The sequence below is a fragment of the Eleutherodactylus coqui genome, chromosome 10, assembly GCF_035609145.1.
Source record: "Eleutherodactylus coqui strain aEleCoq1 chromosome 10, aEleCoq1.hap1, whole genome shotgun sequence".
NCBI lineage: Eukaryota > Metazoa > Chordata > Amphibia > Anura > Eleutherodactylidae > Eleutherodactylus > Eleutherodactylus coqui.
The window spans coordinates 102,462,577-102,477,959 of record NC_089846.1 but is presented as its reverse complement, the minus strand read 5'-3'; the positions used below and the strand labels follow the sequence as shown (position 1 = coordinate 102,477,959).

At 42.7% G+C, this 15,383-nt stretch overlaps 1 protein-coding gene across 1 annotated transcript in view; it reads left to right on the top strand.

The window, feature by feature from the left end:
- LOC136580797 (uncharacterized) overlaps positions 1-15,383 on the top strand; it is a 390,741-nt gene that overhangs the window by 355,825 nt on the left and 19,533 nt on the right. Inside the window, exon 11 of the mRNA XM_066581655.1 lies at positions 8,122-8,253. Within this exon, the coding sequence (XP_066437752.1) occupies positions 8,122-8,253 (132 nt within the window). The remainder of the gene's footprint in view (positions 1-8,121; positions 8,254-15,383) is intronic.

The following is a 15,383-nucleotide window of genomic DNA, read 5'->3' as shown; positions in this document are numbered from 1 at the left end:
TCCGCCGGCCGAAAATGAAGATCCGGCCGTGAGGAAGAGCAGAGCTTCGTCGCCCGCGCCGGAAAGGTAAATGCTTTAAATTGCTATTTTCGGCGCTCATGTCCGCGGGGCAGGAGGGACCCGCTGCAGATTCTCCATGGAGAATCTGCAGCGGATCTGATTTTCCCCGTGGACATGAGGCCTTAAAGGGGTTTTCCAAGAGTCAAAAAGAAAAAGAATTAAAGCCATGTTATGGTGTAAATAAAGAAAAAATACATACCTCCTTCAACTACTCCCTGTTCAGTGTTGAGCCTCCGTCCCTGCTGCATTGGGTGCCGCCACGTGCCGTTGTTTGTGCACATGACCACTCAGCCAATCATAGGCTTCAGTGGTGATTCTGTCATGGCTGCTGAAGCTGGTGATTGTCTGAGCATCATGATGAATAGCATATGACCAGAGCCAGCTGATTCCAGTTGCTCCAACATTCTGATCCTACTTTCCCCTTAAGAAGTCAAGACACAGCCATACACTTTAGATGGTTGTCTTCTCGCACCAAAGTTGGTTGGTTCTTCCAACATTAAAGGGGTCATCTAGGCAGCGGCCACCGAGATATACCGGAGTCAGAGAGGAAGCATTGCTCCGACCTATGTGAAGTGGTTAGCACTCGTAATTTCAAGTATAGCTTTAATTGAAAACAATGGGAGCTGTGCTTGCAATTACGAAAGATGTTCGCCACTTAGGAGTCAGAGCTGTGCTTCCTGTCCGAACCCGGTGTATCCTGGCGGCCACTGCATGGATGACCCCTTTAATAGCTCGTATGACATTCAATACCCAAGCTTCCATTGGTAAATATATCCCCTTTTAACATTAGAAATTTGCACATTGTTCTCCACTGCGCCCCCTATCATTCCTCTGGGTCGGTTATTTCCTGTCCATGGTCGTCTTCTCTCTGGTTTTTACTCTTTCATTCCCTGCATCTCCTTCATCCTTTTCCTACCCGTTTGTAGCTCCTTCGCATTTCCCTTGTTTTTTCCTCTTTCAGCATGTGCAGATTTTCATTATCTTGTTTGATTTCTGTTTTTATTGCAAGAAACAATGGTTAGCGTAATTTAATTTATTAGTCTGTCTAATCAAATTGCTTACAAATTAATTATGTTTTAGATTTTTAAACATTTATTGCAGAAATTTACCACATTGCATTCTCCTAGGAGAACTGCTATTCCATAATAGTTTGTTGTATAATAGAAGCATTAATTGGATAAGAATGTTTGGCCTCGCGTGCATTATATGCAGTCACTCCATGCAATTCGCTAGTGGAAGTTATTGACTTGACATGTATAGGTACTAAAGGAATAAAGTACATGACTGCCGGACTCAGAGACACTGATGATCTCATTCTATTCTTGGTTTCTACGACGTCTCAATTAGAACTTTGTACTATTTGTATTAGTGGTTGTATTTTGGTTTGGCTTCCTACAGACCTAGCCTTTTTTTCTGGCTTTTCTTTAGTGAAAAAATCTGACAGAAAAATTGCATGCATTTTTAGAGTGATTCTCTTACATTTTTACCTGCTTTTTTGTGGAATCCTTCATTCTTGCATGAGTTTTTTTCTTGGGTGTTTTTTTTTCTCTTGTAGAGACACCAATGGAAAAATACCACAGAAAAACCATACATAGAATATGCATCAATCTGCAAAAACTGTCATGAACCCAAATAACACAGGAAGGCTACATTCACACAAGCGAGCACAATATCGGGGCGAGAATTGAAGGAATTATCAATTGTCGTTCAATCGTTGGCCGTGTTTACACTAACAATTATCATTCAGTTTTGGCGGGATCTAATGATTACCTGAATGATAATTGTGCAGTGCAAAAAAGGGCCCTGAGAGCGAAAATCTGTTTCCAAGATAACACATTTTTATGTAGTTTTTTTTTTTGCGATTGTAGAAGTCTGTCACTTCCTGATCTGTAGAGAAAACTTTGCAGCACTCTCCCCACTAACATCACAGGCAGGATTACACTGAGGGGTAACACCTTGTATATGTAGATAACGCAGGATACACCATTCACAATAGTTATAAGCTGTGACTCTCTACTCCTCCTCCCTGCAAAATTACACACAGAACACGCCTAGAACAATTTCCCATACACGTCCCCTCCTGTCTATTGTGTCAATAGCCTATGAAGCTGCTGTAAATGCTCTCCAAATGCTCTAAACACTGTTAAATGTAGATCAAGCAAGATATCAACCCTTAAATTCATGTATAAACAAAAGAATGAAAAAGTCTACATTTCTTACATATGAGTCTATGAAATTGTCATTCCCAATACAGCTACCACTTGGTACATGAGTGGGAGACGTATAACCACTAGAGATGAGCGAGCATAGTTGCTAAGGACAATTACTCGATCGAGCATTGTCCTTAGCGAGTACATGCCCGCTTAGAAGAAAAGGTTCGGCTGCCGGCGCGGGTGAGAGCTGAGTTGCGGCAGTGAGCAGGGGGGAGCGGGGGGAGAGAGAGATCTCCCCTCCGTTCCTCCCCGCTCTCCCCCGCTGCTCCCCGCCCGCCGCCGGCAGCCGAACCTTTTCTTCCAGACAGGCAGGTACTCGCTAAGGGCAATGCTCGATCAAGTAATTGCCCTTAGCGAGTATGCTCGCTCATCTCTAATAACCACTTATTCATCTGTCTGTGAAACATGTGTGACTCCCCTATGGAGGTTCTAATAGAGATTGTATTGGTTGTTACCCAATAATGGCTATACGAAATTTTCCGCATTTAGATAAAAGAGAACAATTCAATATACACTGCACAAAAACATAAGGCAACACTTAGTTCAAAAATAAAATTAGGGAGCACTTAACTCACGCACCAGGTTTCGATGAATGAAAGTTTCAAGTGGAGAATTTTACTAATACGAATTGTGTACTTTGTTGAGAACAAAATGACGTATCAACTGAAACTAAAATCATGTGAAGAAAATGGGACGCCAATGGCAGACCTGGCAATTTGGGTGTTCTCTGGTGAATATCAATTTTGTAGGGGGCTCTGGCAGTGCGCCTCCCGTTCTTCCTTGCACAAAGGCTCTGTCCAGCTCTCCCCATGTAATGGTCCATGTTCTAGTATCTGCTCCATGGTCTTCAGATTGTGTAGTGGAAGATAGCAAACGCTCATGCGACTGGCACTTTTGGAAGTGCCATCCTTAAAGAGCAGGGTGTGCAACCTGATTGGCTGCAGATACCACCTCATGCTACCAGTAGTAACAAGGACACCAGCAAAACTAGAGAAGAATCAATCCCGAAGGATAAGAGGAATTGTCTGTTTTCACCACTTGTAAAGCCAAGCCCTTATTGGGGGTTCTCTTGCTGTTGCCTCTCCGGTGCTCCAGTTGTCACTTTCATTTATATGAATGCAGGTAAAATTGATTTACAATTTTTTTATCATGTGTCCTAACTAGAGATGAGCGAGCACGCTCGTTTAAGGCTGCTACTTGATCGAGTAGCAGTCTCATCAAGTAACTGTGTACTCGCCTGAGCAGCATGCGGGGGGAGGCAGGGGGCGGGGGCGAGTGGGTGGGGAGCAGGGGGAGAGTGAGAGAGATCTCTCTCTCCCCGCATGCTGATTGGTTGAGTACACAGTTACTCGATAAGACTGCTACTCGATCGAGTAGCAGCCTTAAACGAGCGTGCTCGCTCATCTCTAGTCCTAACTGGATAGATTGATATCCTTGAAGTTTAACCTTTTCCCAACCCAATCACGTAAATGTGCGTCATGTGGTCGTATATAATGTATGGAGTGAATTTGCGAGTGGAGTTCACTCCATACACAGCAGCTAAATATCTAAACAATGCACATACTTGGTATCGTAGTGTTCTAAAAGTCCAAACTATTAAAATATCACACTGTTTATCCAGCACAGTAACCACGGTTAAAAGAAAAAGTACAGAATATCAGAAATTAGTTTTTTTTGGCACCCTGACTCCCCAAAAAGTGAATAAAAAGCGAGCAAAAAGATACATATGTACCCAAAATGACACTAATGAAAACAGCTCACCCTGTAAAAAAGAAATCTTCAAACAGGCCAATCAATGTAAAAATAAAAGCTATGGTTCTCAGAATATGGTGACTGGTTCTTTACTTTTTAAAGGTAAACCAAAAATTTACGTAAATTTTGTCCTGCTGTAATCACGCTGACCGACAGAATAAGGTTCATGTTATTTTTACTTCACCGTGAACGCCATAAAGACTAAATCCTCCAAAAATGGAATTTTACGCTCTTTGGCAATAAGTTTCTCTGTCTCCATTTTTGCTGCTTTTCTTTCCTTTTGCATTATTTATTTTTTTCCTTATAGATTTGTAGTGCTTCTTTGCTGTCTTCTTGTTTTAGTAGTTTAAATGCTTCCTTTTGCTGTTTTTTGCCCCCCTTTACATCTTTATTGAGCCACATTGGTTTTTTCCTATTCCTAACCCTTTTATTCCTGTAAGATGATTTTAAGGCCTCGGTCAGACGGGCGTTTTTTGCCGCGATTTGCGGATCGCATGACGGATGCGCATCCGCAAATCGCGTGACCAGGGCCGAAAAATCGCCGGAAAAATCTACTCCTAGCTGCGTTACCTTAGAAACGGGCCCGATCACAGGAGCGCTGTCCAGCGCATTGAATTCAATGGAGCCGGCAATACAGTCGGCTCCATTGAAAGCAATGGGCTGCCGGCGAGCGCGGGATGAATTTTCGGGAAGGGCTTAAAAATATAAGCCCTTCCCTGAAAATCATCCAAAAATGTGTAAAAATAAAAAATTTATATATACTCACCTTGTCCCTGCAGACTGAGTTCAGCCGCGGCCGGCCAGCAGTTCTCCTGAACTGCTCTGAGTAGTATTCAGCAGGCAGGGATATAAAATCCCCGCCTGCTAAATGGACTGCCTATTGAATGACAGCTGAAAGCTGCCCCTGATTGGTCCCTGCACTGAGCCAATCAGAGGCAGCACTCACTCACCCATTCATGAATTCATGAATGGGGTGAGTGAGAGCTGCCTCTGATTGGTGAGGGCTGTGACCAATCAGAGGCAGCCCATTCAGCAGGCGGGGATTTTAAATCCCCGCCTGCTGAATACTACTCAGAGCAGTTCAGGAGAACTGCTTACCATTGAAAGACTTTCTTTTTAAGGCTATGTATATTTGAATACCGCAATGCAAATAAAAAAAGTGTTTTAAAAGGAGGTTTTATTGTGCAAAAATGGAAAAAAAACAAAAAACTATAATTTTTGTATTGTTGCAATCATACCAAACCGCAGAAAAAAACTGTCAATTATACCACAAAGCGAACACATAATAAAAAAAGAAAAAGCCAAACAAAAAATGTCAGAATTGGTGCTTTTTCACCCTGTTCCCCCAAATTAATAAAAGTTATACATTTTATATACCACAAAATGTTACCAATTAAAACTACAGCTTATTACGCAAAATGAAGCCCTTATACAGCTCCGTCAATAGAAAAAGTTATAGGTTCTTAACTGTAGCAATGCAAAAAATATATTAAAAAAAAGGTTTTATTGCACAAAGGTGGAAAAAACAAAAAATATATGATTTTGGTATTGTTGCAATCATACTAATCCACAGAAAAAAATTGTGTCAATTATATCACAGAGTGAACGCCATATTAAAAGAAGAAAAAGTAAAATGACAGAATTGGTGTGGGGGGGTCACCTTGACCCCCAAATTAATAAACGTTCAGCATTATATGTACCCCGGAATAGTATCAATAAAAACTACAGCTCAGCTTCCAATGAACAAGCCCTCATATGACATTTTAACCGAAAAATAAAAAAAGTTATGGCTTTTGAAAAGTGGAGTTGAAATTCCCCAAACATCGTTGTGCTCTTAGGTCTAAACTAGGGCCGGGTCCTTAAGGGGTTAATTATTAAGAGAAAAATCACAACATCTCTTCAGTTAATACTCCTTTTTAATAAGTATCTCTGCAAACACCTATCTTACTAATAAGTATATATTTCAAAACAAATGATACAGAGTTAATATGCCAACCAATGTGGACTAATTTTCCCCTTGGAAGAAGCCGGCGTCTCCATCCTTGTATACATGACGTATTCCCAGCTGCATCTGTTATCTGACTGAGCCAGTCCCCTCTAAATAAGGAGTCACAGCTGTGTGCTTCATTGCGCTCTGAATAATCCTCGGTGGAGCTGATAGGGAGCAAAGACTGGCAGCTGAGAGACCCGGAGAACCTAATTGAAGCCAAATTGAATACTCCGCTGCAGAAACAAGTGCAACTGACGTATGTTATTGGTTGCCTTGTCTCAGGGTGATTATATTAACAGCATGTTGTATCTGTCATGTGGCTGTGGTTTACTATTCCTGTTATCGATGTTGCTTAAATGCTATTTTTATAGATGGATGTGTTCTCGGTAATCGCTGCAACCCTACGGGTCCATCCATTCACTTGCCTATTTTTTGGTCCCTTTTTAGGATAGGTTTTCTGAAAGAAGTCTAGCTGAAAGTTGGAAACTTTTTCTGAAGTAGGCATATGAAAAGTTTTACTAATGGGATTTGAGGCCATGTTTGGCAAGAAATACTTGGTCTACAGTGAATGTTCCCCTAGGCCATTATTATACAGTGTGATATACCATCGTTTCACTATACTACAAGCAAGCTCGTATTTCGGTGTAGTCCCCAAAGTATCTCTGCAAGCACCCAAATCCAAAACTAGTCAACAAGGGCCTACCATCCCGTAGTTCATCCGCCGTTTCCAGCAGCAAAAAGGTTAACCAGTTTTGTGCATAATAGAAGAACTGACTACATAGCTGTCAACTCAAATGCTTTCATGTGTGTTCAGATTCTCCAGTAAGGCATTGAAACTCACATTTAAAAGCCCTTTTTTCATGCCTTCTCACATCAAACGCTGGGCTGAAAACCGTGCATCGTGCCGCTAAGATGCTGTTCTGGAGACAGGGCCAGCTTGATCAGCAAATCTCTTGAGGAAAATAAAGTCAGAGACTACAACAGGGTTTTCAAACAACAGAAAGCATCAAAAAGGGAGCCTGGTGAAAAAAAAAGACGTTGCTTTTGCTTTCCCCCCCGTCTGATCTCCCCCTTGCCTGCAGTGCTAATCAGTCTGTGAGTCCCTAATTAGAACACAGTGATGCCACTCTCTAAATCAGGAATTACTGCACCCACTCCACAAGTAAATAACTCCCTTTCATACAATGTGGCTGAACAGTGTTATTAGCAATCGAAATCTTCTAATGGTTTAGTTCTTTGTATTTACCAAGCTGTTACTTCCGAGGCGTTCGTGCAACCACCTCTAGGGTGGGATTTTAGCATCAAAGAATGAACATGGTGACAATACAAAAAAAATACAAACTCCAAAACGTATTTATAGTGCCCATGGTGCTACAACCATAAAGTCCTTGAAAAATGAGAAATATACTACACATGTACAAGCCCAGTTCCAAAAAAAAGTTGGGATGTTGTGTAAAGTGTAAAGAAAACAGAATGCAATGATTTGGAAATCTTGGAGTTCTGGGAGAGGAATGTTGCCCCATTCTTGTCTGATGTAGGGTTCTAGCTGCTTGTTTCATAATGCGCCAAATGTTTTCTGTTGATAAGAGGTCTGGACTTGGCTGTGTGAAGACTCACATGAACTTACATATGACAATGTGCTGATTTGTCAGTACAGAACACCCCTGGGTGGTTGTGTCTCACAAATCCCTTACTGTGTAATGCATTGCCAATCACAGCGAGCTCCTTCTTACTGAACAGACCAGGCTTGGAGCTGAGAAGCAGCTCTCAATTTACTATTATTGATGGATTTTTTTCTTAATCTATCAGTCCTCCAATCTCCAGTGTCCTGAAGAACAGTTGTAGACGCCAAACAAACAGAAGTTTTTAATGAAAACAAATTATAAAAAGTCTTCATTTCGGAAAACACATTGATAAAATAAAGAATGCAAATGTGTACATAGCCTTTAATGTCATAGAACACAGAAGGAAATCATCATTTTGTTATCCATCGGTAATATTTGCCTAATGGTTTTGCTAAAATTCTCCATGGATAATATATAATGGTCTGTGTTTAGACATTTTCACTGCAGCGCATCATTCATGACTTGTATCTATATTTCATAGGGTGATGATATCCTGGACAGAAGTTCCGAACTTATCTATACTGGGGAGATGCAATGGATTTACCAGCCATATGGACGCCAGCAACAGAGAGTGTTCTTCCTGTTCGATCACCAGTTAGTTCTGTGTAAAAAGGTGAATATAGCATTACAATATATTTGAAATGATGTAATTGTTTAAGATTAATTGCACCCTGAAAATAGAATTACTAAATGGCAACGAACATTATGGCGCACATCACTCCCATAGTTTTAGTAATGTTAATATAAATCTTAACAAATTAAAGGAAATTATGGAAAATGGCATAAATATTATGTTATGCTGTCACAGTGCCCAAATATTTGCAATTTAACCAAGGTTGTCTGATCCAAAGTATTTTGTAGCGGCCATTTCTTTATATTATTATTAGAGATGAGCGAACGTACTCGGTAAGGGCGATTTCGCAATCGAGCACCGCGATTTTCGAGTACTTCACTACTCGGGTGAAAAGTACTCGGGGGCGCTGTGGGGCGGGGGGTTGCAGAGAGGAGTGGAGGGTAGCAGCACGGAACAGGTGGGAGCTCTCTCTCTCTCCCTCTCCCCCCCACTCCCCTCTGCAACCCCCCCCCCCCCGCTCACCCACAGCGCCCCGAGTACTTTTCACCCGAGTAGTGAAGTACTCGAAAATCGCGGTGCTCGATTGCGAAATCGCCCTTACCGAGTACGTTCGCTCATCTCTAATTATTATACATGCCTCTATGTCTGGTCGGGAGAGCACCTAGAGCAGGGGTGTCAAACTCATTTTCACTGAGGGCCACATCAGCCTTATAGTTGCCTTCAAAGGGCCGATTCTAATTGTAAGATTGGTAATAAAGTGGCGCACACTATTATACATATATATATATATATACACACACACAGTCGCACACTATTCGAAGCATATATGCACAGACGCACACTGTTCTACACATATACGCACAGACGCACACTATTATGCATATATACATGCAGACGCACACTATTATGCACGTATAATCCGCGGCCGTTGTCAGTCTATCGGCACTCCTCTATTACTGTCTGCACTAGACAGAACAAGCCAATAGAAGATCGCATACTGACAACAGCAGGAGAGTGAGGGAACTTACTGCACAGCAGGCAGGCCACAGAAAATGAGGGTGTTTGACACCTGTGACCTAGAGGGTGTGTGAGGAGACACCCAGGAGGTGAGTAAGAAGACTTATAAGGCCATTCTTGCTCCTCTGGGAAATATGCAAATAAAGAAGATGGAACAATACCTCTACAGCGCCACCTGTTGAATGGCAGCATTCCTTCACGACCCACGTCATCAGCCTCTTACTAGCCAAGCTGGAAACCTACTGCACACTAACGAGGGACAAAAACCCTGAAACAGCTGTCTGTGTATGCATTCCCAATCATTGTTATAAAAACTTGTATAAAAGGTCGGACATTGATTTGCAGAAATGCTGCTATCCTATAGGTGGCGCTGCAGAGCTATTGTTCCATCTTCCTTATTTCCATGTCTGGTATTACAGCTACCATTTTCGGAAGTCATGTTTGCTAAGACAATAACAGTTGTCTAACATGTAGTCCTAAGGCTTGGCATGACATAAATGAAACATGTCCCAAAACAAGAGGAATCTTCTAAACTATGATATAACCAGTTTCAATGATTGAGGTGCGGTGTAAATGCAAAGTTACATTTAGAATCTAAGTTCTTGAAAATATTTTTCAGCTCCTCCTAACTTTGGGTTGTATGTTTTCCCATATCACGTGAAGTTGACTATTTTAACAGCTTAATGTTTGTAGCTAGAGATGAGCGAACGTGCTCGTTTAGAGCAGTTACTCAAACGAGTATTGCCTTTTTCGAGTAACTGCCTACTCTGGCGCAAAGACTCGGGGGGCGCCGGGGAGCGCGGGGTGGAGCTGGGGGTAGCAGGGGGGAACAGGGGGAAGAACCCCCCCGCTCACCCCCGGCGCCCCCCCCCCCCCCGAGTCTTTTCGTCCGAGTAGGCAGTTACTCGAAAAAAGCGATACTCGTTCGAGTAATTGCTCTAAACGAGCACGTTCACTCATCTCTATTTGTAGCACTCGTGCAAATACTGAATAATTGTAATTAAAGCAGCAGCACAAATGTGTGGGACCCCTGCATGCAGGGGTATTAAGCAGGGTCGTAGTTACACCTCATGCTACCCTAGGCACTAACCCTAAACCCCATTAGGCTATGTTCACACATGGTAGACTCTGCACAGCGGATTATAGTGCAGATCCACGGCCGTGTTTAAGCCACGTAATATGCAATGAATAGGACTCATTGATTTCAATGGGTGCATTCACATATGGGTAATTTTCATGCAACGTGTCCTACTTTGGTGTGTATTACGCACCGAAATAGGCATAGAAGTAAATTGGCCAGTGAATACTGTGTATTTCCACACCCAAAAATTATACTAGAAACTAGCTGATATACCCGGCTTCGCCCGAGTTAATTTGGTACTGGTGTTTATCTGGTGTTCACACGGAAAATCGTGGTTACTTTAGAGATACTGAGGAAAAAAATATGTTCACCATTTTGTATGGTTCTTTGCGTTACCCAGGAAACACCATGTGGGGGTAACCATGCGACATTTCCTTTATATAAATTGACATCAGGAAGTGAGAGAATTAGATTCCGTACTTAAAATTTGGACGCTAGTTCTTTTGCGCTAGAATTGAATAATCGAGTTGGGACCCCTTTACTTTTTCTATTTTGGACATAATCTATGCTCGTGCCATATTTCATGTTTCTACGACATCGGGAAGCTGGAGAATTTTTGGCGAGTCAGTCAGTCAGTCTGTCAGTCAGTCTGTCAGTCAGTGAGTGAGTGAGTCAGTGAGGGCTTTCGTCCTTATATATATAGATGTATGCCGTGTCGGACTTGGTACACATTTCTGTCTAAGCGTATGGATCTGCCGGGATGCACCTCCTCATGTATTAGGTGCATCGGGCAAAATTATACTAAGGCCTGTTTGGAGATGGCAGTCATAGTAAATTTTCCTCTTTTTTCGTAGTATTGTCAAATACCTGAAATACTCCAACTGAGAGATGAAACAGTTAACACCAGGACAGCATTATTGTGCTTGTAATTATCAGATTAACGCCCACATTGTTGCCGCCATCACTCCCCAAGGCGCCATTAAGACAGATATGAACCCCATTAATTCCACTTCCAGTACTTGGAGTCGGAGATGTTTCGCACATTGTTCCTCCCATACCGGCTGTAGAATCAGGCCGTAATATTAATTAAGGTGTGTAATGTTGCTGGGAAAATACAAGTAATGGAGTTCTGTGCTGTGTATAGAGAAATAAGACAATCATTAGACTCTCTTGTTCCATTAAGTGACTTTTTGGATCTACTTTCTTGCTCTTTTGTGTCTCCCTCGTCACTTTTATGAGTACAAACATCTTATGTCATTAAGGCCACTTTCATCCGGCAGTATGTTGCATCAGTATTTGTAAGCCAAAATCAAGACTGGGTCCAAAACTTGGAAGAGGTAGAAATATTTTCATTATATTTTTTTCTCTGTGGGTTCCACTTTTGATTTTGGCTTACAAATACTGATTAACCCCTTAATGCAACAGGACGTAGACTTACGTCCTGTGGATGGTGCAGGCTCAGCAGTTAGCCCACACTGTCCTGCAGCAGGAGGTTGGCTGTGACAGATGGAACTGATGAGAACATTGATCCCTGATCCTAACCCTTTACATGCTGCGATTAGAGATGAGCGAGCGTACTCATTAAGGACAGATACTCGAGGGAGTATCGTCCTTTTCAAGTACCTGCCTGCACGCCTGCAAAGATTCGGGTGCCGGCGGGGGGCGGGGGGGAAAATCTTTCTCTCTCTCTCACCCCTTCCCCCCCCCCCCACCACCACTACCTCCTGCTCACTTCCGCAACCCACCGCGCTCACTTCCGCCGGAACCCGAATCTCTAGATGCGATCAATGTACATTGTGGCATGTAAAGGGTTCACAGAGGGAACACACTCCCTCTGTGATGTCATCGGGACTCCACGATTTGATTGCGGAGGGCCGATCGGTTGCCACAGCAACCGGAGGCCAGAAACAGGTATCTGAATCTGCCATGGCCTGCAATCGCTATTGTATAGCGATAATGCATGCAACATAATGATCGTAGCTCTTATGGTTCCCCTACATGGGCCTAAAAAATGTAAAAACAAAAATGGTGTAAAAACATGACATATAGAAAAATAACAAAACCCTTTTTTTGAACACTTTCCCCTGTTTATATAAAAACAAAATTCAAAACATCTTAAAAAAAAAACGACATATTTGGTATCATACGTAACCATCTGTACATTGAATTGAACATATTATTTATCCTGCACAGGAAAAAACATAAAGAAAATCCCTAACAAAAGGAGGCAAAATGCTTGTCTCCCAAAAAGTGATCAAAAAGGCGTATGTACCCCAAAATGGCAGCTATAAAAACTTCAGCTCATCACACAAAATCAAGCCTTCACAGCGGCAGAATTTATGTGTTTTCTCTCCCTGCCCTCCAAAAAAAGTTAATAAAAGTTTTACAAGGTAATTTATGTACCCAAAAATGGTACCAATACAAAGTACAGTTTGCCACTCCAAAAGCAAGTCTTCATATGGCTATGTCGATGGAAAAATAAAAAAGATGGCTTTTAAAAGTGGAGAGGAAAATCCCCCAAAAATTGTTGTGTCCCTTGGGCAAAAATAGGCCATGTCCTTAAAGGGGTTTTCCAGTTCAATACTATTGATGACCCATCATCAGGAAAGGTCATCATCAATAGTTGATCAGCTGGCATCTGTTGACTCCGACTGATCAGCTGTGTGGAAGTCTCCGTGACAACCTCTGTGTAGTGGCCGGTGCTTGTAACTGCAGGCACAGCTCTCATTGAAATCAATAGGAGCTGTGCCTGCAGTTACAATCGTCAGCTACTACACGGAAGATCAGCATGTAGGCTTTCGTTCCAAATACACAGAGGTCGGAGTGGAAACCTCTGCGTCGACCTCCCATGTAGTGGCTGGTGCTTGTAACTACAGGCACGGCTCCCATTGATTTCAATGAGAGCCATACCTGCAGTTACAAGCGCCGGCCACTACACAAAGGTCGGCGCGGAGGCTTACATTCCGATCTCTGTTATTTTGGCGCTGACAGCATGTACCCGCTCAGCTAATGGGTTGAGGTCCCGAGTGACAGACCCCAGCCAATCAACTATTAATGACCTATCCTGAGGATAGGTCATCAATAGTATTTAACTGGAAAACCCCTTTAAGAGCTTAAAAATATTGACCAAAATACCGCCCCATGAGAGTGGTCTAATAATGAAAGCACACATACTAAACTTATTTGCACTTACTGATAATACTAAAGCCTGCTGTCTCTGAGTGCTGCCTTTAGTAACACCAGAATTTCATTAAAGTGCATTAGAGATGTTACTAAGGAGTTTGCATGAAGGTAATATGAAAGACATTCCGCTAAGTTGGGTAACAATATGAAGCTTGTAGACGTCTTAATGGCAGTGGAACACTTCCTGACATACAGAAAGTATGATGTATAGTTTTTATATCTAGTTTTATTCAACCTCTGCAGGAAACACTTAATGCTGGATGTTCCTCTTCAGAATGGCAGCTCTTTGCCGTTGGGGTGCTCTTCACCTTGGAATAATATATGTTTTTAATCCTGTACTGGGTAAAGATGACTTCTCAGTTTGATATCTTTGTTGCTCTTTGCTTTCCCGGCTAGAAGTCATTTAGCCACCTTGCTATCTCACAAACCTTCTGCACCATGCCTGACAGCTTCTAAAGCAGCAGAAGCCTTTTCTCCATATGGTTTCTTGCCTCTTCTTGGAGCTCATCCAAATGATTGCAGCTTACACTTTCCTGACCTTCCAGACTGATAGGGTTTTCCTTTTTTTCATTTCCACATTGGACAGTGAGGACTTTCCCTTCAAGTTAATTCCTACTTTTATTATACATCCCTCATGGGAAGTGACATTTAAGGGCAACAGGCATGAGAATTTAGGGGCCTTTTCTTCAGCGCTTTCTTCCATCAGGTTTCTGTTGATCTTTGACAACCATAATAGTCTTGCATGTTGCTCAATTAAGTCTAAATCCCTCTCTCTTCCCTCTCTCTTCCCTCTCTCTTCCCTCTCTCTTCCCTCTCTCTTCCCTCTCTCTTCCCTCTCTCTTCCCTCTCTTTTCCCTCTCTCTTCCCTCTCTCTTCCCTCTCTCTTCCATCTCTCTTCCATCTCTCTTCCATCTCTCTTCCATCTCTCTTCCATCTCTCTTCCCTCTCTCCTCCCTCTCTCCTCCCTCTCTCCTCCCTCTCTCCTCCCTTTCTCCTCCCTCTCTTCCCCCTCTCTCTTCCCCCTCTCTCTTCCCCCTCTCTCTTCCCCCTCTCTCTTCCCCCTCTCTCTTCCCCCTCTCTCCTCCCCCTCTCTCTTCCCTCTCTCCTCCCTCTCTTCTCCTCCCTCTCTTCTCCTCCCTCTCTTCTCCTCCCTCTCTTCTCCTCCCTCTCTATTCCTCCCTCTCTATTCCTCCCTCTCTATTCCTCCCTCTCTATTCCTCCCTCTTCCCTCTCTCTCTTCCCTCTCTCTCTTCCCTCTCTCTCTTCCCTCTATCTCTTCTCTCTCTCTCTCCTCCCAGCCGAAAATTTGCCCTTGACATGCACAGCGTTGCAGCGGGGAGGGGCCAAAACTCACACGTCACAGTGGAGGCGAGGTCGAACACGACGTGATGCTCGCTCATGTGGCGAGCACCATCGAGTACGCTAATACTCGAACGAGCATCAAGCTCGGCAGAGTATGTTCGCTCAACTCTAGTTAGGATACATTGATAAAATTAAGACCTGGATAAGGCGCTTTCCTTTGTACAGAGGAAATAACAGGAAGCATAGAACATGTCATATTTCTGTACTTTTTTGCCAGTCAACTAAAGTATAATTTGATCAAAGTGTCTTCTCCCTACGTCAGTGAAGGCAACCAGCGTTCTGTTGAAATCTGGGGATCTTCATGATCTGCCACTTTTGGAGTAGGGATTGGGCAGTTATTTGGGTAATTGTTAGGGGTTTCCCAAAATGGAAATGTTTTTTTTTTAATGATTCCCTCAAAGTAAAAAGATTGACAATGACTGCGCTACTACAGCTGGTTCATTAAAAATAGTGCTTGAAATGAGTAGAAAGCTATTTCAGTTGCTGGCCTTGCTGTAAATTCCTATGGCAAGTCAGGTAGCTGCCC